The 25,976-nt window shown below is 49.4% G+C and overlaps 2 protein-coding genes across 2 annotated transcripts; one reads left to right on the top strand and one right to left on the bottom strand.

Moving 5' to 3' along the window:
- Positions 1–4,557: 4,557 nt before the first annotated feature.
- On the top strand, positions 4,558–16,203 carry LOC115396539 (E3 ubiquitin-protein ligase RNF19A). Its single transcript, XM_030102445.1, has 9 exons — positions 4,558–5,539; positions 8,977–9,185; positions 10,498–10,642; positions 10,722–10,884; positions 12,135–12,249; positions 12,428–12,589; positions 13,329–13,542; positions 13,659–13,802; positions 13,881–16,203. Exons 1-9 carry the CDS (start codon positions 4,833–4,835, stop codon positions 14,659–14,661), a joined length of 2,640 nt encoding a protein of 879 aa, XP_029958305.1. The 5' UTR covers positions 4,558–4,832; the 3' UTR covers positions 14,662–16,203.
- Positions 16,204–16,682: 479 nt separating this feature from the next.
- LOC115397151 (sperm-associated antigen 1A) lies at positions 16,683–25,588 on the bottom strand. The gene is made up of 9 exons (XM_030103354.1): positions 25,150–25,588; positions 21,647–21,746; positions 21,127–21,279; positions 20,337–20,494; positions 19,039–19,180; positions 18,360–18,486; positions 18,108–18,266; positions 17,713–18,027; positions 16,683–17,627 (listed from the first exon to the last, which is right to left on the bottom strand). Exons 1-9 carry the CDS (start codon positions 25,514–25,516, stop codon positions 17,499–17,501), a joined length of 1,650 nt encoding a protein of 549 aa, XP_029959214.1. The 5' UTR covers positions 25,517–25,588; the 3' UTR covers positions 16,683–17,498.
- Positions 25,589–25,976: the final 388 nt, after the last annotated feature.

Below are 25,976 nucleotides of genomic sequence, written 5' to 3'. Positions count from 1 at the left end.
CTTCAGTCTTTTTAATTTTTTTTCAGTGGCTCGGCTCGCTTCCTCCCATGGTAAATGTAAACAGATCTGAGGGGAACTGTTCTGCAGTTAAAAGCTGCTAAATCACTGAGTGGGTCTGAGTTTGTGGGAGAAGTTTCTTCACACGCTCCTCAGCACCTTTTGGCCGTGTTCCTCTCCCTCCATGATTACTCTTCCTCCTTTTTTTCCCCTCCTTCTGTTTTTGTCGAGTGTGTGAACAGTCTTTGCCACTTTGCTGTCTCGAAGCCTCTTTTCCGCGGTTGGGAGATTGGGCAGATTTGTGTTAATGTACTTAAAGTGGCACAGTGGCAGAGAAATGCCTCTCCTGCTGACCACAGCCTGCAGCTTGCATCGAGCTGACAGCGGCGTTTCGTCTTTTTTTTTGTCTGAGACCCGGCCTGCACCTCCAGATGACACAGCTGGCCGACTCGCTGTGCCTCATCAGTCCTCTCATCACAGTCACGCTCACACGGCTATCTGCTCTGAGCAGATAAGCGGGGGACAGTCAGTCCTCGGCTGATTTAGATGCAGTGTTGCTTTGTGACAGACGTCAAGGGCAGGATGAAGCACCTGCCGTACCGTCGCGTTTTCATGGTTGACTGAAGGCGATTAGCCTCCGACAGTCGGTTTACTACACACGGCAACCTTACATCTCCCCTGACAGCACAGTGCACTTAACGTTAGTGCTTTTGGGCTGTAGCCACTTTGAAGGAAAAAAAACTACTTGTGTTTTCCTTTTTATTGCTTACAGTGTCTTTTCGAGCCATTATTTCCCAGTTCTATGCGGATTGCCTCATTATAACAAACGTTTTAAAGGTTTGTTGCATCGGTATTTCCAAGTTTCAATCTCTCAGGAAAACATCCTGAGTCCCACTGGGATACTCAAAACATGTACTAATTCATGTTTATATACATTTGATAATATTAGCTATTGTACCAATTGACTTGATTTTCAAAAACTTTTCATGAATTTTCTCCGCAGACCTTCATAATTTGAGCATCCATATTTTGGAGCAGGCTTGTGAAACATAAGGCCCGTGGACCAAAACCTTCAGACAAGAGACTCTAATCTGGCCCACAAAGCCACTAAACAAACTTAAAATTTTTCAAAGTAAACTGTTTTTCAAAAAAGAAAGAAAAAAAATCCTAAGACTTGCCACAAACAATTGAAATTGGCTGGACGTGGCCCCTAAATTAAAATGTGTTTAAACAAGCAAGAACACTCACTTAAATATAGCTGATGGAAAATATTAACATGGATGCAGACTCGGGGCAAGAGAGGAAAATAAATGTATCCACCATGGGAAACCTGAGCGCCTTCCCCTGTGGTCACAGCCGTGGAACAGGCAGTGGACGACGGTCCCTCGCCGTCTCTTGTGTGTGAATGAGCGCAGACAGAAAGAAGGATACTGCTGAGTGGAGCAGCAGCTTGTGTGTCAGTGGTTTCGGTTGCTGTGCTCAGTGCTGCTTTTGAAGTTCCTGGAGCAGATTGACAGATTTGTCGAGGTTCAGTTGTACCGCACTTTCGGTACGTCTTCGAGGTGTGTGTGAGAGAGCCTCCTTGGTGGATTTCTTGCTCATGTCTGTATTATGGGTGTGTGTATGTGTGTGTCCCTCGGCGCTGCTCTGCATTGATTTCTACGACTTGATTCATTACTAAGGTGGAACCAAATGCAGATTTAAAAAAAAACAAAGAAAACAGAAGAGACATGCACACACATTTAATGTTCAGCGCTCAGTAGCACTGCTCTCCTAAAATAACAGACATTCTTCCTCCGCCCCCATCAGCACCGCTCCCAGAAACACAAAGCACGGCGCAGATGTAGCATCGCGGAGCCTGCAGTCTCCACACACTGTTGCAAATTCTGGTCCAAAGCTGAACACTCGTTTAATTTTTTTTTTTCAGCTAACGCTTGGTTTTACACTGTTTGGTGGGCTGTCACTCATGTCTGACATATCGAATTACACTGAATAACACAGAGGAACGTAACAAACTACTTAGATTGCAGCTTGTTTCGGGTCCGTGTGACATGTGGCCTGTTTATCGTCACAAAGAGGAAATGGCAGAGCAGTCGGCAATGTCGGAGAGTGGAGTAACACTACATTCAACACTCTTCACTGTGTGTGCGATGTTTCTGAGAGAACTGTTGTTGTTCTACAGATAAATGTGTCGTTCTGGTGCACTGACAGGTGGTTTTCACATGTTTAAGTTGATCAGTGTGTAGAACATTTAGCCTGTTTGAGAAATCATGTTGGGACAATGATTATGATGCTCAATTAACATACATATTGTAAAGCACATCTTTATGAGAAGTTTTAATCCGTGGCAGAGCAGTATCGTGTGGGAGCAGCTAATCAGTCACGGAAAAGCAACGTGCATTGGTCCTTTGGGATGAAAAGCAATAAAAGTAAAACCTAATGCATTATGCTTGTGGTTATTATCTCTCTGCTGATATATTCTCAGATGAAGGGATGAACAATAGTGTTTTATTCCTCTCAGTAATGTTGAGTGAAGAAGATGTGAAGTGTCTCGAGGTTTATGCCAAGTGATCGTAAATGTCACATTTGCCTGATATAAATCAACCGCGCAGTTGTTGTTTCCACCAGAAGTGGCTCGGCGCTTCACGCCGAAGCTGATTCACAGCAGATCTATTTCTGACACAAGCCGTGTCAGGTTGTGCAGATTAAATCAAGCCCAGCAGAAAGTTCTCACAAGAAAGGCTCAGTAAAACTGGTTCTTTTCTGGGTGAAGTGTCATGTCAGGGGTTTGTGTTCGACTTCATTCATCAAACTATACTCGATACGTTGGCGGCAACGGGTCAAGAAGTCACAGCCGCGAAGGGAGTCTGACAGCTGCGGTTAGATCTCAGTGATGTGTGTGGTGATGGTATGTTTGAGAAAAACTAACTTTCAAGAATAGTGTTATGAAGAATTATGTGTACTCATAATATTCAGCACTCATATCAGTGTGGGAAAGTGCCCAGCGTCAAAACTTGGTCTGTGAAGTAGTGTTATCATCAGTGCATCCCTGAGTTACAGCTCAGCCGTAGATATGATCGTGAAACTGTCTTATTAGCGGTGTTGTAGCTTGGCTTGCCTCTGCAGCTGTACTGTCTGTGCTCCTCTCTTCTGTTTCTCTCACATGCTCACTATGTGTGAAATTCTCAGGAGCACAGTACACTGATTAGCCCGGCTCAGATCCCAACCAAGTGACTAGACGCAAAAAAAAAATTCTTGGAAATGGAGATCTCGCAGAGGTAATCAGATTTTGTCATACAGGAAATTGTGAAATTAGCAGATCCAGCCTGCAATGTCCTGTCAGCACTGAAAGCCCCGCATTCATAGACAGTCCTTATCTCTATCTCTTCATAATAGGTGTGTTGTTTGTACTGGCTCGCATGACCGTCTCTACCGAGTAGTGCTTCAACTGACACCAACCCATGTTTGATTCTTTCAGAGCTGGACAGTATGATTGAAAGATGTTACAGGGTTATGGAAACCTGTATGCTTTACAGTATCATCTATTCTGCTGCAGTGAATCTTTATTCACTGTGTGTGCATGTGTGTGTGTCAGAGACCATTCCTTTTGAACTTCCTCATATCCTGTGATGATTCACTTAGCTATAATAATCATCCTCAGATTTCTATTAAGATAGTTTACTGCAGCTCTCAGTCATTTCATGTGGAGTTAGAGTCCTGACTGTGATCTCCAGCCTCGGCTGTGTAATTGCTCGATGCGTCAGAAACCAGCGAACCTGGGTAAAACCCCTCCGCGCTCCGCCGTGCCAGTTTGGGGGAAAAGGCTCGTCGCCGTTGATCTTGCAGGGAGATCAGAGCTCTGTCTGTGTAGAGCGGGATTGTCAGCCTTCTTTCCTCGCTTCTCAGATCTCTGACTGATCCTTTGATCAGCAATGCAAACCTGCCCTTTACCAGATGTGACGGCAGCTGAGCGAAATGCCAACAAGTAGCGAGTGCTCTGAACTGCTGCTCTGTGTCGTATAACTTCACAGTCTGGAGCCTTGACTGAAAACAAAATATTTATGATAATATGAAATGGCTGAACAGGCTCTTTTCTTAAACCCTATAGTATTTAACGACATGAGAAGCTGGCCTTCATGGGCATCATCAGGTTTTGTCTGCATAGAGAACACTATCAGCAGTTTTGTGTCTACCGAACCGGAATGATTTGTCTCTCACATTGCATCACTTGAGGATTCTGAACTGGTTGAAAACTGCATTTTGAAAACATCACATCACTGAGGTTAGGGCTCGGCTATCCTATTCAAAGGATTTCGACAATTAAGGAACAAACTCACAGATCTTTCATTGCCCAACTGGTCACATGCTGCGTTGCTGGTTGATAACGTTCACAGAAATGTTGGAGGGCCGTTGCACTTTTGAAATGTAAGAGTTGACTCAGCTCAGGCTCCTTTTTGTCTCTTTGTATCTTGGTTCGCTGTGGTTTCTGGGTGTGATCACTAGCTTGGCTCAGACTAACGTGTCTTTGTTTCTTTTTCTGTCCTCTTCTCTTCAGGTTCTGTTGCAGTTTCTCAGCACGCAGCTCCCACCCCTCCGCCAAAATCAGGCTATTAGATGTGACGACGAGGTTGATCAGGAGAAGCCATCATGTCTTAAACGCAGACGGGCCCTCTGGAGCCCTGTCCCCCCTCCCCCTCCCCCCGTCCCCCTCCCCCATCCACCACCTCACCCCCTCTCCCAGCCCCATCCAGCTCCCGGACCTGTCCGCACATGCACGAGACAGGCTGCCCAACCCCGGCTCCCCGCTGGCCCATCCCTCCCCTCCTCCGGGAGAGATGAGCCAGCAGAAGCCCCAGGCGATGGGCCGAGGCGGCGGCGGGGTGATGGGTTCCGACCGGGACCTGCAGTCCACCGCCTCCTCCATCTCCCTGCCGTCTGTGAAGAAGGCTCCCAAGAAGAGGCGCCTCTCCCTGGCCTCCTTTTTCAGACGGCGGGGACGTGAGTCCAAATCAGGTCGCCAGAGGTCCCGGGAGCTCCAGCTCCCTGGGCTCGGGGGGCTCGGGGGGGTGGATGGGATCGCCAGTATCGAGAGCATCCACTCCGAGATGTGCAACGACAAGAACTCTGCCTTCTTTTCTGCGGCCGGGGCCGCCTCCGCCTCCACCGCTGCTGCTTCTGCCTCCACCTCATCCGCCGCAGGGCCTTCATCCTCCACCTCCTCGTCCTCCTCCAAGGCGGGGGCGGGGGCAGAGCTCCTGGAGTGCCCGCTGTGCCTTCTGCGACACTCCAGGGAGAACTTCCCCGACATCATGACCTGTCACCACCGCTCCTGCATCGACTGCCTGCGCCAGTACCTGCGCATCGAGATCTCAGAGTCGCGCGTCAACATCAGCTGCCCCGAGTGCTCGGAGCGCTTCAACCCCCACGACATCCGCATGATCCTGGGCGACCACGCGCTCATGGAGAAGTACGAGGAGTTCATGCTGAGGAGGTGGCTGGTGGCCGACCCAGACTGCCGCTGGTGCCCCGCGCCGGACTGCGGGTGAGTCCCAGATTCACAGGCACAGGAGCCCTGCTGCCACTGATTTCACCTCATTATCAAATGTAGTGCTTTGTCCAGTATGTGCACGTTTGGCAGTTGCCTTTGTTCCAATGTGAGTTTAAGTGGAGTGGCCTACACACACACACACACACACACACACACACACACACACACACTCACACACAGTCACACACACTCTGTCACTACTGTGGTCTTTATAGACCCCACAGGTCAAATGGTGACGGACTCTGACAGATAACATCAGCAGCTCGTCTGTGTGAAACTGGCTGCCGTTCTCTTCCTGCTCGCTCTTCATTAGTGCACGCTCTCACAACTGCGAGGTAACACTTTGCTACAGACAGCATAGTTAAACCAGAGAAGTTCTCAGACACAGAGGCTGCTGTTGGTCAACTTATTTACGTGTTTTGATTCATTCTTGAGCAGAGTTCCCCAAGAGCCTCTTTTTATCTGGTTGGTAAACTCTCTTTGCCTTTGTTCTCCCTCAGTCTCAGTCTCTCTCTCTCTCTCTCTCTTGGCTGTTCCTCTTTCTTCCAGGAATTGTTTGAGGTCAGCTGGCTATAAAAAACCCTGTCCCTTCTGACTTTCTTGAGGTGGTGTTTGCGCTGTGTTCTGAAGCCATCGTAACCTTCAAACGTTGGCCCGCTGCTTGTTTTGTTTTGTTTTCTGGGATGTCCTGTTTTGTACCCTTGGCCAGAATAGTAGCAAAAGGTATCTGCAGCCTGTAAACTGTTTTATTGTTCAGAGAATTAGAGCTTTCAGTGTATCTGAAGTAGCCGTTGCACAAAAAACAACTCTTAGATGAGCTTTGCTTTCCTGAGTGGAGCTTTATAATAGTTGTACCACCTGGAGTGGACCATGCTTCAAATCAGTTTCTTAAGATTATGCAGAGCAATCTGGTTTGAAATAGCTCCACACGACCTGAAGTTGAAATTGCACGCAGTCTTTTGTGATCACCTGTCATTATTCGTTTGAATTATAGTGTCACGTCGACACATCCACTCGTGATGTGGTTTTGACGAGAGAGCAGTGTGTTACAGCAGGGTGAAAGGGTTAATGTCTGATCCGGCTCGTCCTGCCACGGCGTTTCACTGTCGTCAGTTGTCTTTCTGTGCTTTCAGCGCGCTGGGCCTTGGTACCACCTGACACGCTGTCTTTAGCTGACAGCGGCAGCAGTCAGAGAGGCGGAACTCTCCTGGTTCCACCTCAGGCTCACAGAGCCGGAGCACAGTCGCAGCCTATCAGACCTGCTCTGCACGTGAACGTGGAACAGCTGTTGGTTCTAACCCGAGCTTGTAGTGTTTGCTCTCGTCTTACGTTAAGTGAGTCATCTATTATTCTCCTCAGCATTAGCCCCCCCCCCCCCTCACCCACCCTCCCCTTCCCGGTCTGAGTGCGTCTTTGTGGACCTCACATGTGCATGGCTCATGCACAAAGCCCGTATTTTTATCATCCAGCGGTTCACAGGAAGCTGCATTGTCCTTCTGTTTCAGTTTTTCCATTTCTCTGCAGCCTCCTCTCTCCGCTCCGTCCTTTCCGCTTGCGTGTCCTTCTCTCCTGCACCGCCGGGGCTGTGGCTAGCGAGTCATCATGCAAATGTTTTCTGGGAGACGTCTTCAGAAATGCTAAAAGCTCCTATTTAAAATAAATAAATAAAACACATGATGGAACTGAAACTGATTTGTTTAGGGGGCTGTAACCAAGGGTCTGTGCCTGGTGACTGATTTATCTGGGGGGCCTCATGATGAGCAGGTCGGGGAGTTTGTGAACATCTGAAAGACCGTCTGGCAGTTATTGCGGTCTACTTCATAATCAACGGCACACCACAAAGTAGCCTTAAGACAAATGTGTCCCTCTCTGTGCTGTCCACAGTTTGTAGTCTGCGGAGTGTTTTTCACCGGTGGTTCACCGAGGATGGTTTAAAGAGGGCCGGCGAGTCTGTGAGAGTCCTGACCAGTCTCAGCAGAGTAAACTGATCCATGCTGGAGGAAGTCTCCCAGACTCTTCTGTGATTGAAACTCAATCTGTGGGTCAGTCCCCAAGAGACTGGGAGACTACGTCATGCTCCACATCCAGGGTTTCCCCAGGATGGTGGCCAGCCAGGACTGAACAGCGGCCACCTTCAAACAGATGTACTTTCCTGTGCTGTGGTGACCTCAGGTCATATTTAATGTATTGTTCAAACCCTCTCCGCCTGGCTGAGGTGCTGTTCACAGCATGAAACAATCGGCACGATTGAGCTCCTTGAAGAGAAGCGAAGGCCCCGTGTCGATTGAATGCGAGACTTCAGCATCGTGCATGGCGTCACACCTGACATCAACCTGCCAGAGGCATCAGGGTTCACCGCATCGTGCTGTGTCGCATCAACACACAGAACTGTAGGAGATGAAGCGTTTTCTGAGCCAGAGTGGCAGCAGATGGAAGAAGCTGGCTCACACCTCACTCATTTACACTTGTATAATCACACAGAAGTCGCTTGTTCAGATGAGCGTCGGGCATTTTATGGAGCTTTTGTAAGAATTAGGACGGAACACCACTAACTGTGCATTTGTACATTTTTCTATTGAACATTGATGTTTGACCTTAACAATTTTATGATTGTTCATGTAAAGCATCATCCTGGGACACGTTGTCCACCGCTGCTAAAAAGCTTAATAAAGGCGATCGTGGTCTACTTTCACATAGCTGACGGTCGTCTCTCACACTTTAGGGGTTGCTGCGTTTATTGAGCGATGACATAACTTGAAGGGGATTTCGTCTCCGTGTTATCACACCTTTCATTCAGCAGCGCCACTGTCGCCCAGCAACGCCGCCTTTGCATTGTTTACAACAGATACGAGCCGATCAAAGTAAAGGCTGCCGCAGTAATATCTGCGACCCATTAGATTGCGTCCGCTGCCCCGACATTCCCTCACTCCTCATGCTTGAACCTAATGGGTCACAGGTTTTGGTGTTTCTGCGCACCAGGCAGCGTAGCAACCACAGCAGCAAGAGCTGGCAGCCTGGGAAAAATTCAGACGAGAACATGATGAGTAAGCGATGAGGCTGGCTTTAGTTGCAGCTGTTTCAGTTAAATGATTACCTTTGATATCGTGACACACATTATTTCATTAAAGTCCACTATAGTCCTGTGCAGGTGGCTGCAGTAGGCTTTCATAATGACCCTCAGTCATTGTCACTGCGGTGCAATGTTTCCTCGTCCGCAGCAACTTTAGACAGTTTGAGATCACAGGCCAGCAGCTGCAGTTCCTTTTCATTACCTGGACAACAAAAATAACCCATTTTCTCTTGGTTTTAGTGTGGAAGAGTGTCATTCTTGAGAAAAATCAACATTTTTTTCATTACGTCTGTGAAGGCCGTTCCCTTATTTGCACGATTTCTTCCCACATTAATCCTGTCGTGGCTCCGTCTCCTTCCAGGTACGCAGTGATAGCGTTCGGGTGCGCCAGCTGTCCAAAGATCACGTGCGGCAGGGAGGGCTGCGGCACGGAGTTCTGTTACCACTGTAAGCAGCTGTGGCATCCCAACCAGACCTGCGATGCAGCGCGGCAGCAGAGAGCCCAGAGCCTCCGCCTGAGGACGGTGCGCTCGTCCTCGCTCAGCTTCAGCCAAGAGAGCGGTGCTGCAGGTGTGTGAAGTCATCACACACACACACACACACACACACACACACACACACACACACACACACACACACACACACACACACACACTCTGCTGCATCACTCATGAAGTGCTGCAGCATTCACATGCATGAAAATGAGGACCTATTTAAAGCTGCAGCATCAAGGTTAATCGGGAAAGGAAGACAAAACACAGGAAGTGGAGTTTGTTTTCTTCCAGTAGACATGAATGCGTCACGTCTGCCTCATCCAATCAAAACCTTCCCTTCCCCCAGACCTTAAGCTGAATTGAATAAAGATGAAAAAACCCTGTTTTCCATGTAAACCTCAATTCAGAGTTAGTATTCCTATGTAGACATGAAAAATAATACTTAAGTTCCAAATTACTTATTGTGAATAACTCATTCCGAATTTAAAAACATCACATAACTGTCGCCACGGTTCACATTCTTCTTAAGTTGTGTCACTTTTTTACAGGCTCAGAAAACATGTGGATGATCCGTGTGTCCGTACTGCAGACAGATGGCTGTTCACATTTTATTTTTAGTTTTACAGAGTGACGTTTTTCCAGCAGAGCTCCCTGAAGGCTAATGAACTTACATAATGTTTGACAAAATTCTGTGTCTCATATCGAACATATTGGTTTGTTTGTATTTTTCAAGGAGAAAAACCTCTTGTGAAACATCTTCAGTCAGGTTTTATGTTCCTCAGCAACACCAACAAACAGTCTCTTCATCACCAAAGCTAATTGCTCCTGCCGCAGTTTCATAATGAACACGTCAAGTTTACTCTCCTCAAAATGATGTCAACCTCTTTTTTTCCCCACTTCTTTCCTTCAGCAAATCTTCAAGTTAGTCAGAAAAGTTTCCATTTTTCACTTTTACAAGCTGAGAGCAGCTCTGTTAATACGTTCAGTGATATATTTTCTCTTAAATATCACCATTTAATCACAAAACCAGAGGGAACTTCTGTGTTTATGAGCATTTTGCCCCCCATAATTAGATGCTTTGTAAATTCTTCTGCTGCTACGTTTCATTTAGTTGGTCACATTGTCTCGATAGCATCTAAAAGCATGAAAGCTGCATGTGGAGCTGAAGTGAGTGAGTTGTTTAAAGGGTTTAATGAAGAGAGATTGGGAGGTGAAGATGCAACTGTGGCGTCTTCATCTCTTTATCCAGGCTTTCATGGGAATCTAGACTCACTTTGACAGTGTTTGAAAGCTGCTTTCAGCTTCTACCTGCGTCCTCAGCGCTGATGTGGATTTGTTTCCTCAACCTGAAAGGTGTGAAATGTTCTGCCTCCCCTTGTTTCTCTCAGCTGACGACATCAAGCCGTGTCCGCGCTGCGCCGCGTACATCATCAAGATGAACGACGGCAGCTGCAACCACATGACCTGCGCCGTGTGCGGCTGCGAGTTCTGCTGGCTCTGCATGAAGGAGATCTCAGACCTGCACTACCTGAGGTCAGTCCACACACACACACACACACACACGTCTGGCCCATTTCAGTGAGTTTCATCTCCTGTTGTGGTCGTTTCTCAGCCCGTCAGGCTGTACTTTCTGGGGAAAGAAGCCATGGAGCAGGAAGAAGAAGATCCTGTGGCAGCTGGGAACGCTGGTGGGCGCCCCCGTCGGCATCGCGCTCATCGCAGGCATCGCCATCCCCGCCATGATCATCGGCATCCCTGTGTATGTGGGGAGGAAGGTGAGGCTTTCAGTTGTTGCGGAAACGTCAGAGTTTCACGTCTTCATGTGTCTTAATGTCAAAGTTATGAAGAGTCTCCGCCAACATGGAAGCTCGTCAGTGATGGACTAGTGATTATGAAAACAGTCACGTCTCTTTCCCAGGCTCTGAAGTTACCTTGAGTTTGCGGTAATGCACACACCCAGTGTATGATGGTGTGTGTGTGTGTGTACACGTGTGCTGCTCAAATGCCTCGGTTCGTTTAACAAGAATTTCACATCACAGTAAAGTGAAAACATTCAGACTCTCCAGAATTCCCCTCTGAAGCCTGCCAAGAGGAGGCCGGGGCCAATAAACTTCTCTTCCCTCCCCTAAAAACCCCGCCTGCATTCACTGCGATCACATGACGCACACGAGACGCCCGCCTGCCCGCCCACGCGCCACATGTCCAGTCATCTTCAGTTGAATCTGCTTCCTGGACAGTCTAATCTCATCATCAGCTGTCTGTTTTATGGTCAGCTAACCTGAAAAGACACAGCATGAGTGTGTGATTAGAGGACGGCAGCTCAAACCCTTCAGACCTGCTCATCCAGGACATTCCATCTCCTCTGTATGCTGGGTCATATAATCCTGAGTCATCTCCTGTCAAATGAAACTCCAGTCATATAACCAGCTGATATGTTTGGTGCTGTGCTCTGAGGACGGCCTGTTGTGTGGAGAGTGTCTCATTATGGGAAGATGATTATTTAAACTCAGATGATTGCGCTGGCACGGTGGTAAACATGTTAGAAGTGATGATTTGGATCACAGCTGCTTGGGCCGTGCGTCGCACTCCTGGAATTTCAAACGAAGCCTCTTATCTGAAAGGAGGGGTTTTCTCAAACGTGAGAGATGAATAAATCACTTCACCTGCATTCTGTAAGCCCGTGTTATTTTCGGTGAAACGGAGACATTAAAGTGTTGTATCATGCTCTGCTAGTTATATCTCAGTTTATCCAGAGGTTTGAATGGTTGTTGTAAAGAGTCTGCTCAGCTTCAGCTCCTCACTTCACAGGGTTCATGTGCTGTTTGGACAATGACTTGTAGAAAAACTGCTGCCATCACTTCCTAAAGTGAAATGTGTGCAGTGGTGTGAAAGATAAGGGCGAAGAAAGGGAAGCTTGGCTGAGTGCCGGGGGTTTGGAGTTTTTCTTTTTACTGAATACAGTCAAACGTTCAAAAAGCTTTATGAATATAATGTTGTTAATCTGCGTTTGTTTCCTCTCCATCAGATTCATAACCGCTACGAAGGAAAGGACATTTCCAACCACAAGAGGAACCTGGTGATCGCGGGCGGAGTGACGCTCTCCGTCATCGTGTCCCCGGTGGTGGCCGCAGTCACTGTGGGTCAGTCCCTCCCCGACCTGCCGCTCCTCTTCTCCCTGCATGCCTGCCGAGCTCCATCTCTGTTTGACTTGGCCGGGGTTCAGGAATGTCTTTTGTTTGGCGTCTGCGTTCACACGACGCACGTGTTTACTGTCCAACTGTTACATAAAGAAGCCTCCCCTCCATCCCCTCTGCCCAGGCATCGGCGTTCCCATCATGCTGGCGTACGTCTACGGCGTGGTGCCCATCTCCCTGTGCCGGAGCGGCGGCTGCGGCGTCTCGGCCGGGAATGGGAAGGGAGTCCGCATCGAGTTCGACGACGAGAACGACATGAATGTTGGCAGCGGCGCGGCCGCCACCGGTGAGTTTCAGCCTCCGAACTGCCCCAAAGCAGCCAGACAATCAGCCTTTTGTCAGCCGGGGCATTACTCAGCCCGAATGAAATGTGCTGCTGCTGGTTTCACATTTATCAAGAGCTCATCCACCGAAAAATGCTCTTTGTTCCTCTGTGAGGACAAAAACCTGCTGCTGCCTCAATCTTGCTGCTCTTCAGCTCTCTGCAGTTTTTTGTATTTTTTTCCCTCGTTTATTTGGTAAATGGGTTAAACCTTCATATGAGGAATTTTTCAACATCATTATTATTAAATTAAATAATTCTCCAGGCAAATTGTGACGGGAATCTTTGTTTCCATGCTATATTTTCTCATTGTCTTTTGAATACTGTGTCAAATTGAACTTATTATTGCTGAGGTTGGAACAGCAACTGAGACAGATTTAGTTTTCTTTGTAAGAATAATTTAAAATATCTTTTATATTTTAAAAAAAAATCTACTAAAATTAATGAATTTCAATAATAAATCTCACATAAAATAAACTATGAAGAAAGTCTCTTCAGTAAACAGTCAAAGGCTAATCGCAGTATTTTCAGGTTGTTTTGGTTTTGTTTATTTTCTCATGATTTTTATTTTCTGACCTCGTAAAGGTGAAATGCTGCCTCAGAGTTGAAATATTCAGAAATTCCAGAAGACACATTATCCTGCAGCAGTTGGATGAACTGATCACCAGGAAGTCAGATGTTGCTTTTCAAAATGTCCGCACAGACACGACCTCGGTGGCCGACACCAGGAACAACCCCAGCATCGGGGAGGGCAGCGTGGGCGGCCTGACGGGCAGCCTGAGCGCCAGCGGCAGCCACATGGACCGGCTGGGCGCCATCAGGGACAACCTGAGCGAGACGGCCTCCACCATGGCCCTGGCCGGGGCCAGCATCACCGGCAGCCTGTCGGGCAGCGCCATGGTCAACTACCTGAACAGGTACGGTGGTCGGGGGGGGGGGGGGGAGGGGGGGGAAGGGGGCGGCTCCGCTGGAGTCAGGAGGACACGGTGTCAGCCTCCCTCTGTGTGTGTGTGTGTGCGTGTGTGTGTGGCAGGCTGGAGGTGCAGGCGGACGTGCAGAAGGAGCGCTGCAGCCTGAGCGGAGAGTCGGGCACCGTCAGCCTGGGCACAATCAGCGACAACGCTAGCACCAAAGCAATGGCTGGATCCATTCTTAACGCCTACATGCCTCTGGACAGGTGAGCACGTCGGGGTCGGGGGTCACCTCGTAACGCCGTCGCCGTGTCGACGCTGACGTGGCTCGTTGTCGTTTCCAGAGACGGGAACAGCATGGAGGTCCAGGTGGACATCGAATCCAAACCCTGCAAGCTGCGGCACCACAGCGGCGGCAGCAGCGTGGACGACGGCGGCCACACGGGGCGCTGCGGCTGGACCTGCGCCTCCGCCGACGCCAAGGGAACCTCCGCCAAATGGGCCAAAGAGGCGTCCTGCTCCTCCTCCTCCAGCTCGGGGGGCAAGAAGAGCAAAGGCAAGCTGCGCAAGAAGGGCGGCGGCGGCGGCGGAGGAGGAGGAGGCACCAAGATCAACGAGACGCGAGAGGACATGGACGCTCAGCTGCTGGAGCAGCGCAGCACCAACTCCTCGGAGTTCGACTCGCCGTCGCTGAGCGGCAGCCTGCCGTCCGTGGCCGACTCCCACTCCAGCCACTTCTCCGAGTTCAGCTGCTCCGACCTGGAGAGCATGAAGACGTCGTGCAGCCACGGCTCGGGCGGCGCCGACTACCACACGCGCTTCGCCACCGTCAGCCCTCTGCCGGAGGTGGAGAACGACCGCCTGGAGACCTGCCCCGCCGCCGCCTCCCCCCACGGGCAGGGGGTGGCCGTCACGCCCCACTCCCCCGCCTCCGCCTCCACCTCGTCCTCGCTGGGCCACGGCGGCGAGCTGTCGCCGCTCTGCTTCATCACGGAGGAGAATGTGAACCTGGTGTGCCCCGCCGAGCCGGACTCCCACTGCAACACCGGGGAGGTGCTAAAAGAAACCAACAACAACCAGCCGGCGTCGCCGCCCAAACACCCCTGCATACAGACCGATATATAACAGCTCCCGACCTGAAGTGCTGCACAGACTGGGTGTCTCTCGGCCCTCCTGTCCTCACTCCGCCTGCAGCCACAGCCTTCTGTCTCACCTGCGTTTCCTCTTCTCGTCACGTCCTTTCAGAAAGAGCGGAGCGGGTCGGGGCTGCTTCGTTTCTCGCTCCTCTCCTGTCCGTCTGTGTAGGTTCAAAGAAAACCACTGTGCCAGTTCTGCTGAGTATTTGGTTTTGGCTCTCCGATGTGGAGTCTTCACGTCTCAGTGTTGAAGTCCAGGGACCAGGCAACAGGATTCCCTCTGCAGCTCTCCTCCGGTGGATTCACCACTTCCCATCTCTGCCTGTATTTATTATTACTTTCTCTGTTTTCCTTTTTTTAAATTCCCTGGATGTTTGTTTGAAACAAATCCTGTAAGGTGTAACGGTGGCATAGCCAGGTTGGTTCTGAATCCGCTCGGCTGAGATTCCCTCCAGGTGGGACATGGTGCTCCACGGCTTGGTAACCACCGAGTTCAGACCTGTAGCCTCGTCCTCTCTGAGTGGGTGTGTGTGTGTGTTTGTTACTAAGATGAGGCTGGAAGTGGGAAGCTGGTTTCGTGTAGGGTTCTGGGAGGGGTGGTGGATCTGAGACCAGGTCTCTGGAAGGCCGCGGTTCGTCCAGATCACTCTATTAACCGACGGGTTGGTCAATTCTGTGAAATTGTACAGAGAAAAAAGTTTTGGTCCTGTTGGGAGGCGATTCCTCCGGACCGACGGTTTCGCCTGGGTGAGAGGGCGCGCTGATATCTTTCTTCGTTAACTCACGGTGCCTTCAAGAAGCTGTTTGCGTTCGTTTCTCTTTCTCTCTCTGTTTCCACCGTGTCTTCTGGACTCCGAACACCCAACAGCTGGTAGATGGCAGAATGTGCGCGGAGGAGGGATGCCCGTTCGCTGGCAGCACGCTACAAGCCAAGACTTCTCAACGGCCTACCAAAGACAGCACTCAGGCTCTTGTTAAATCTGAACCCTCCGACTCGTCGGCTGCACCCGGCGTCGTGCGTCAGCCTCTTCGCACGCCGGCCGGGGGATGAATGAAGACACAACCCGGGACCGTAACGACGAGGGGAGGGGGGCTCCTGCACTGTTAGGGCATCTCTTCTCACGGTCTGCTCGGTGTGTGTGCGCGTGTGTGTGTCCCTCGTCCGTTCCTCCTGTGAGTCCCGTCGTTGCCAATCGGTGCTGCTGAGCAGACTTGAAGTCTTTAATTCAGAGCGTTTGTTAAACCTCTTAGCAAGAATGGTATTTTCGACGCAGGTCTGTTACTGAGCGAACACTCGTGTTCTTCGCTTCTTTTTATTTCCTCCTCCTCTTCCTCTTCGTTCCGCCTCCTCTGTTCTGTTTCTCATTATGCACCAGAACCGGTTTCATGATCCTAATTCGAACACTAGTGCCAGATATAATTTGTAATTTGTGCAGAATGGCATAAGGTATTTGTATATTTGTTTGGTAATTTGCTTTACTATATGCGTGTAAATGCATATCAGAAATAAAAAAAAAAAAAATCAAATGTTTCCCTTTGTTGGTTTTGTTTTTGTTTGAGTTTTTAATAGCTGATTGAGCTAAAATACGATTTGTAAATTTCAGGTGGGAAATTCTGACTGAATTTCTCTTGTTATTCCAGAACCTGTCCAGCCCTCACTGTGCTCCTGCATGTTTTAGCTCCCCCTGCTGCAAAGAGGGGCTTTTTCAGGAGCTGCTCAGTAGAGTGAAGAATGGCAGATGGAGGAGGGGAGCCTCCTCATCCACCTGTCCTGCTCTGGACCCGGACTGCCTGACGTCTTCTCAGTTCCGTCTGAAAGTCCACATCGCTCCATCTTGGATCACTTTTGGAACTCATCACACACAGATGACCGCTCTGTAAATTTCCAGTTTTATTGATTAGCCCTCTGTGAATATTGAACACATTCTTTACATCTCTATAGAAACATCTAGTTCAAACCACAGTGAACGGGAATGGGAGCGCGTGGAGTTATTGCCTTTTGTCTCCCTGAACGTTAAAACTGCAGGCAGTCTTCATTTGACATTGATAGAATGACTTTAATTTAGCATAGAAATGACTTCTTTTTTTTTTTTTCAACATGTTAGTGCATGTAGCTAGGTGAAAGTGATTTATGATGCATAAATCCAAGCAACAATTCCATTAAATCTACGGACTGACATAAATACAGGCGAACGCTCACTGGCCCCCACGCTGAAACCCAAGGCACACATCTCAGACGGATGCTGCTTCTCTCCAGCTGCGGCCGTGAGGACGACGACGAGCAGAGCTGCTGATTGCATAGATGAGACGCATGAGAGCATGCGAGTTGGTTTCTGGTATGGGTTGATGTTATCGTGCATTCCTCCGCAAAGATGACACTTTCGTCATATGAGCCCCGTCTTACATCGAAACGTGCGCTTAGTCACATTTCTAATGTCAGAGCTGCTCTTTCATCAATCGACAGGAAGTCTGGCCACCTGCCTGCAGTCTTGCACAACGCCGCACGTTGGACCCGCGTTTATCGGTCGTGCTCTAAAGTGAAAGGTCCACCGTGTGTCTTCTGCACGACGCCAATGCAAAGTCGGTGATATAAAAGTAGGTCTGCATAGCAAAATGTTCCAGAGAGGAGAGAGAGAGAGAAAAAAAAGATTTCTTGTGATGGTTTGGCGGCGGGCCGGCAGAGCGGATCTGACTCGGGTGGGCCGCCGTCTGCAGCGTCCTGCCTTTTTGGTGTGCTCAGTCGTTGTGCAGTGTCTTTGCATAGATCCAAGTCGGTAGGAGAGGCGGAGAGTTCATGCAGCAGGGAGCGGGAGGGGAGAGGACGCTTCAGATGTATTTATTGGCCAGGTTCTGAACGTCGTTCTTCGAGAACTCGGTGCTCTCGGCGGCCGAGAGGCGCTCGAAGAGCTGGGTCATGTGTCGGTGCTCGTCCTTCTCCAGCAGCATCAGTACGACCTGAGAGCAGCAGACACACGCACACCTGTCAGCAGAAAGTCGTGCGTGTGAGTGTAAATACCTGCGGACGCCGGCGCCGCCTCACCGAGAACCTGTCGGCGGTGTGCAGGTGGCGGAGGTGTTGGTAAACTAAGTCGGGGTCTTTGTCCAGCAGGTGAGAGTCCAGCGCCTGCATGATGAAGCCCACGGTCCGCCCGTCCAGCTGCGTGCTCAGCAGCTGCGGCAGCGTCTCCGGCGCCGTGGAGGCCAGCAGCTCGGCGCAGGCCGCCGTGTTGCCGCTGCTGCGGGCGGCGTTCAGGGACTGGCCGAAGTCATACGCGTTGGTCGGGTGGAGGTTGATGGTGACGTCCTGTCCTCTGTCCTCCGAGTTGGAGACGACCGCGTCTGCGTCATTCTCCACCTGGAGGAGACCCAGAACTCTTTAAATGGTGGGGTTCAGGTGTTCAGGAGCATATGCTTATCGTGCGGCGAGGCTCCTACCTCTGTGATGGGAACCGTCTTCCGGGGTTTGCTGGGCGAGTTGTTGGCCAGACTCTGCCGGAGCAGCACCGTCACCTCCTCCAGCTCCTTCTCGGCCTCCTGCACGTTGGGATCCTGCTGCAGCACCTCCTGCAGGTCGGCGCTGCAGGCCAGGTAGTCCTGCGGGGAGGAGGATCACCGCTGGGTGTTTTCAGGTGTCGAACGGCCCCTCCCCCCACCGTGGCGGGACTCGGTGAAGGTGGCTCGGCTCACCTTCAGGCCCTTATTGGCCAGCGCTCGTCTGTAGAAGGCCTTCTTGTTGGCCGGCTCCAGTTTCAGCGCTGCGTCGCAGTCCTGCTTGGCCTCGGCGAACCTCTCCAGCTTCAAGTAGCACAGAGCTCTGCAGACACGTCACAGGAAGGCATGAGTCAGAGCTCTAGCGGGAAGCGATCAGCAGCCTTTGAAACCGTGAAAGCAAGACTATTTGAGGCAGATAGAATCTTCTCAGCTCATTCAACGTTTTGTCCCTGAATTTTCCGAGTGCTTCTTCCCATGAGTCCCTGCAGCTGTGCGTCCGGGTGTTTGCTCTGGTGTGGCTGCACATGCACGCCGTTTCCCAGCACGACATTCAAATGCAAACACCGGAGCACAATGCTCCGCGGGTTTCCTCAGCGACACGATCAACAATCTACCTGCCATTGTCAGAGGAGCGGAGCGGGGCGGAGGGTCAAGTCAGGCTGTGGTCGCTTCACATGGCAGCTGAAGCAGGCAGCTTCTCTCAAACCCTCCAACAAAACACTGGTGTTTTAGTGATTTAAAGTCAAGTCAGATCTCTTTCAACTGTCAATGATGTTTGCTAAATGATTTCTCCCATCAGTCCACTCCTATCCCGCTTCATCCAGCTCATGGTTGTATTAACAGAAGGCCGCGGTTCGCCCTGTGTGGCCGGTACCTGTTGGTGTAGATGGCACACTCCTCCGGCTTCAGCTTAAGGCATTCCGTGTACTTCCCCAGAGCCTCCGGGTACTGGCCCTTCTTCACAAAGTCGTTCCCTTCTTGCTTCGAAGCTGCAAAGCGGACTTCTGTTCTCCTCTCTGGGAGAGAAAAAAAACAAAACAAGGGCCATCACTGAGTATTGAAACCAGAACCACTGTTCTCTCTTCACAGGTCATAAATCTGCAGTGATGCTCGCAATTCGTTTTAAGTGACCTGTCTTTGACAAGGCAGTGCAGCTACGGGTTTAAGCGTTTCAAATTAATGCTGCGCTGGCTGGATGTGAGGCAGGAGACTCAAGTCAGCAATCAGTCACGGTCTGGACGGAGGGCTAATCAATCTGCACAGCGTCTTCTGGAAGGGAGCGCTGTGCCAGCGGCTCCATTCCTTCATTAGACTTTAAGAATAACAGCTGTGGCAAAGCTCTGGATCAGAGAAACTGCATGGTCAGAAGACAGAGGGAACACAGACAGGGGGAAATTAGAGCTCCGGTGTATCAGGAGGAGGAGGGAGAAGTGAGTTCACCTCACTTCCTCTGTGTCACTGTCAGCCGGTGAAACCTCACCTCTCTGAACACTCCAACATGTGCTCTGAGACAGGTTGGAGAACATACAAATACATTTCATCTATCCATCCATTCATTCATCTACCAGTAAAAATTGGGTGCAAGGCAGAAGTTAACCTGTACCAGCAATGTCAAACATAAGGTCCGTGGGCCAAAATCGGCTCAAAAAGAGGTTCCAATCCGAACCACCAAGCAAATTGTAAGAAAACATTAATTTCATTTAGCAGATTTCTCAAGAGTAGCGAACACAACACAACCTCAGGGGGAGTCTGTAAAAGCATGCAGAATGCAGCAGCTACAGAGGAGATTTCTTTTGGACATTTCACTGTTTTCTGCACCAGAAATTTAAATCAACATTGTCTTTATATTGAGATGGTAAATGTTTGTTTTTTGTAAAAATATCGACATTTGCATCACATAAACTCAACAACTTCAACAATGAAAACTTTAAAGTTCAAATTTAAAGGTCATTATTGGCACTAATTTACAGGCCAGACCCACTCAGAGTGAAACTGAGCAGTTTGTGGCCAACACAACTAAAATGTGTTTGACTCTGACTGAAGAATAATATTTCCCAGAATGAGTGTTTGAGGAACTTGATGACGCCACTGAAAGGCCCTCACGCTGCGCTGTACTGGAAACAAACATGGCTGTGTGTTGTGAATGTGTCATGGCCTGTAGCAGGAGCGGACCTGCGTCTCTGGCGGCCTTCTCGGCCCGGGCCTGCAGGACCTCGGCGCTGGGCGGCTCTTCCCTGCGGTGCTGCTGAGCCGACAGAGGCACCAGGGGGATCTCAGGGAGCTTCTCTCTCCACTCTGCGCCGTCCTGCTCGATCAGCAGCCGCGTGATCCTGGACCGGCACACACAGGGAAACTTCATTCAGGCAGAATCCTCACAGCTCGGCTCTCCAGCGCAGAGCGGCCAGGTGAGTTTCTGGATTACATAACAGTGTGAGGACAAGCAGTCTGGGAGCCAGAATTAACCTTTTAGCTGGAGCTGCTTTTGACAGCCAGCTAAATCTGCTCACCGCTAATCAGACTGTGTGTGCCTGTTGATTCAATGGGTCGTTTTTAGCCCTCTGATTATGTTACAGCACAACCTGTGGAGTTGATTTAATGCGGCATACAAGGCACATGCTTTCTGTCTCGCTATGGATTGATAAATACTATCTATTGAAGAACATTTATAATGTATATACAGATAAATATTAAATACAATATGAAGTAGGATTACTATTGCAAGAACACATCATCAGTAGGGTAAAAAGGTTTTATTTCTTGCATTATATTCTTATTTTGCGCAAATGAAGAAAAGAGAAGTCCTGCTGAGGTGTGTGTTTCTGTCTCCTCCCCTGATGACAGAATGTGTCAGCCAGCAGGTGATGGCGGTTTGTTTGTGAGAACATTTGAACGGTGTCTTTCTAAACCGTGAAACGGGAGCTTCGGCGGCGACAGCGGCCACGTGGGAGGCGGGGGCTAATACCTGTTGACGCTGTCGTGCGCCGCCTGCACGCTGATGTCGATCTGCAGGACGGTCTTGTAATCCACGTAGGCCTTCCGGTAGCGCTCCAGAGACTCATAAGCCATGGCCCGGCGCAGGAGGGGCTTGAGGGAGAACGGCTGCAGCTCCAGGGCTCTGCTCGGTATAAATAGACGTGACGAGACATGAGCGAAGGATCAGGTCTGCTGGCCCTGCTGTGGATGCTGTCAGAGGAGGGTGTGTCTGCGCACTGAATGTGTCTCAACACGCGCATCTTTTATATTCAGGTGTCTCTGTACAAATGTGACACTGGGAGGAATCCCAGGACAATCTAATCGTTCCTTCAAGTTATCTGCTTATAAAACCACTTGTGCACAGATTAAATACAATCCCTGACGACACACAGCACTGCAAATCCCCTCAAAGAGTGACTATGATCTGCTACTGAGAGATGAGGAGGCAGTCCACAGAACAACTGTGGTGTACCTGCGAACACGGAAGGGTCAATCCGCCAGCCTCTCACCTTGTGCAGTCCTGTATGCAGTCTTGACTGTTTCCATCTTTCAGGTAACAAGCTGCTCTGTTAGAATACAGAACACATAGGTCGTCTGGACTATCCAGCCCTGCAGAGAGAGAGAGCGAGAGAGAGAGAGAGAGCAATCATAAATATGCCAAATGTGGAGCTGGGAATAGGTGTAAAGGAGGGATAAACACACTTGACTCAGTCTCAAAGCACGTTGGGTGAAGCTTTATCACTGCGATTGGAAATTAATCATTAATTTACAGGCTCAGTTACGTAAGTTATGGTACAAGGCTACTAAAACACTGACACATGGGCACACACACGCAGAGAGTCCAGGGACTGTTTAATAGAAGAGGCCACACCACACTCTACCTTTGATCCTTGTGTGTGTGTGTGTGTGTGTGTGTGTGTGTGTGTGTGTGTGTGTGTGTTTTCTTTTATTATGTCAGTATCTAAATCTGTCCATGTACAGATGCTATTTATAGGAGGACAGAAGTGAAGTCTCGATGAGGACACTCATTTAATGATCGGGAAAATGATTGGGTCAGTCTATGGTGGGAGTCGAGGTTCACATAGAACCCTTAACAGACAGCAAATGATTACAGCTGTCTTAATAGTATATCAGTGCAGTATATCAGACTCGGGACAGACTCGGCTTTACTTTCTGCGTAGGCTGAGATCTCTTGACCTGTGCAGTGAGATGCTTTACATCTTTTATCAGTCTGTGGTGGCTGGTGCGTTGTTCTTTGGGGTGGTTTGTTAGGGGTGCAATATGACCCAGAGGGACAGCAACCGGCTGGATCAGCTGATCAAGAAGGTTGTGTCTGCGTTGGGGAGGAAGGTGGACTCAGTGGGAGTGATGCTGGAAACGAGAATGAGGGCTGTAATGCAGGGCATCCTTGGAAACACAAAACACCCACTGCATGCGACACTATTCGCTCAGCAAAGTCAGCGCAGTAAAAGGTTTCTTTGTATGAGCAGCAGGACGGAGCGTTTTAGAAAATCATTTCTTCCCTCTGCTATAAGACTGCAGAACAACTCTGTTTGAACATGTGCATTTTACTACCATTGCTGGTAACTTTCAATCTGTCCCTTTTATATGTTTGTCTGTATGAGTCTTTTACATGTATAAATGTGTGACGACTCAGACACCTGAATTTCTCCTACGGGGGATTATTAAAGTATCTATCTATCTATCTATCTATCTTTATGAACAAGTGACAAATTAACTCCATGTCATACATGACGATACCTTCAGGTACAAAATACAATGGAATGCTCACAAATGATTTCTTACATTTGTGGCTTGGAGTTTCTCTTTAAGTTTTGTTGATTCCAAAAAGGCAACATATGACTCAAATTACAACTTTATATGGGAAATCTGCTTAAATACTTGAAATGCTTTCTTCCAGTGTTTCGTTTCCCTGAAAATATTCTTTCTGTAGCCTTCAGCACAGTTTCACTTCACAGTCCAGCTTCGATGCTATCGCCGCAGAACTCATCTTTCACTTCAGATCACAGTGTCTCCTACTTTGACTAAAACAGTGCAGTGATCTCTACATAAGTGAGAAACACAACTTTCAGTCTGTGTTGAAAACTCTGGTGGGCCGGTGTGGAAAGGCTAATCAAGGGTGGCTGACATAAGGCCTGCGGCCCAAAACTGGAGGCTCCAATCCGGACCGCCAACCATCAAGCAAATTGGAAACAATTCAAAAGAAACACTGAGTGTATTTCTTAACACATTTCTTAAGAGAAGCAGAAGCAACACTGAGACCCGAGCTGAGAGATCACTGATGCATCCATGAAAGCTAACAACCGTGTTGCTATCAAACTAGCCTCAAAGCCACGCTGTCAGGATGCGTTTGGAAAAATATGCACAACTCTACACCTATAGAGGAAGGATTTTCAACATTTCACTGTATTTTCCACTAGAAAGTGTCATTCAAATTGGCTTTTTGTTGAGATTGTATTGTAGTTACTTTTGGTAGTAATTGCTTGGCTTTGCTAAAATATAAACATTTTCATCACGTCCACGCTGTGTGCTACGACACTGAAATCCTTCAGTGTGAAAGTCTGAATTTAAAGGTTACTGTGGCACTATGTCCATTAAAAAGCTGGGTATTTAGGAGCACTGGTGTGAGATGTATGCTTCTTGTCTTTAGGTGAGAATGACTCAAAGAGGAAGCAGATCTGTAGTTAACTCGCTGGGGTTGTTCACCAGGTTGCTGAACAAAAGCCACAAACCTCCTCATGCTGTTTCATAGCTAACAAAAGTGAAACACACACTCCCAGACAAATCCAGCTCCTCACTCACACAGACCTCGCGTGCTTGTGTTTGCTTTTTCCCGTCTTTTTTCTCTTCCTTCGGGCCTCACCGTGCACACTACAGACAGATGGACGCTATTCTGCTGGGCTAAATACGGCGTGGTCAGCATGCAACCTCATCAGATTATGGATGATGACACAGTGTGGCAGGGAGGATGAGGATGATGATGATGATGATGATGACTGTGTAACCGACCGTACACACTTAAGTGGAGATAGTTTGAGAGTAGACCATGTAGAGAGCATTACAGGCCTGACCCAGAGCATCCATATAGAGAGGTTAAAGAACAGGATAATATACAAGTTCCAGTTATACAGAAATGTGTGTTGTTGTTGTTGTTGTTTTTTCCCCATAAGCCAATAATAGCTCTTCCAGCACATGCTGCTCTGGCCTCTTGTCTCCAGCTCTGACCTGACATCTGTTTGTGCTGCGCGCTGTAGTACATGAGTGTGTGTGCAGCCTGAGTATCATCATTATATATTATTGAAGCGGAGCGGAGACGGGACCCGGATGCTCGCTGTGTGCTGACCCTCGCCGGCCCTCTCACTTTTGGAGAGAATTATGGCTGCGCTCCTGCAGATTCAATTTCACAGTGAGTGGTTAGCGGGTCACGTGACCCAGATGGACCTGAGCTGAGAGGCTTAGCGGCGAGCTAAAACAGAAGCGCTGTCCCCTGAACGCCACGGCAGTCACACTGTGACGCATTGCTCCTGAGCCGGCCCAGCAAACGTCCTGATGGCCGTTATTCCTCTCCATACGTCTCCTTTTGGGATGAAAACCTTGTTTGTTAGATTATAACTAATGCTGAGGTGAACTATCATCACTAGACAAGACTTTTTCAAAAAAATGTTTTGTCTTTTTCCATTCACATAATGAAAAAACAACTCCAACAAGAACAGAAATATCAGCAGTAGCATGATAATTACAAGGTCGTGACCTTTGATTTAGTCAGTGACAGACTTCACAAAAGTTTGTGAGTAAATATTATAAATATCCTGGAAAAAGAGAAAATGAATGAGCCAGTGAAGAAATCAGAGTGTGGAGAAGTGTGGGTATGGTGCGTCCCGTGCTGTGTTTAGAACCCCGTCCCTATAAAGTGAACTTTCCTCTGATGGAACGTCATCTGTAATCTGCTACACGCCACAGGAAGGAACAGCAGCAGCAGCAGCAGCCTTACCTGAGTCTGTGTAGCCCTGAATGGCTTGTGAGTATTTCTCCAAAGCGTCTGCAAACTGTCCATTTTTAAAGAGCAGGTTCCCCTCGTTCTTGAGGCGGGACAGATGTGGAGGCAGGGCTCCGCAGGGGGCATCGAGGTTGACAGTTCCTGCTGGAGGAGTTCCCTTCCCGCCGGCGCTCGGATCGCCCTGTGTTGACGCTGTCGAGCCCCTCTTGCTGGATCCGTTGGCCACCTTCTCCTTGGACTCCGGGCCGACTTTGTACTTGTCGGCGCTGCCCCCTTTGCCCCTCCAGTGGTGGGAGTTGTGTGATTCGCTGTGAGGACCCCCGTCCCCTCTGCCGTGGGGCTTTTTCTGAGCGTTACCCATGTTTCCCCTCTCGGCAGGAGTAGCTGAGCTCTCCTCCCCTCCCACAGGCTGCGCGCTGGGCTGAACCGGCCGAGCTGCAAGGGAGGGAGGGAGAGGGGGAGGGAAGAGGAAGAGAGGGGGGAGGACACGCCCACAGGAAGGAGCGGGCCGTTACATCACCGTGGGGGAGGAGGGACGCACATGATGACATGGAGACACGGAGCGGGGGGAACTTCCAGGAAGCAGTCACTGACCGACAGAGGGCGGGGCGGAACACACACACACACGCACACACACACACACACACACACACACACACACACACACACACACACACACACACACAGGAAGTCGCGCTACCGCGAGGGACAGAGGAATATCCTCTATCTACAGCCATTAGAACGAACCGGCCGGCTCTCAGCAGAAATGATGTTTAGCATTAATTGTAGCCGCCAGCTCCAGTGCAGACCACACACACACA

Source organism: Salarias fasciatus, chromosome 11 (assembly GCF_902148845.1).
Source record: "Salarias fasciatus chromosome 11, fSalaFa1.1, whole genome shotgun sequence".
Lineage (NCBI taxonomy): Eukaryota > Metazoa > Chordata > Actinopteri > Blenniiformes > Blenniidae > Salarias > Salarias fasciatus.
This window is presented reverse-complemented; position numbering and strand designations above follow the sequence as displayed.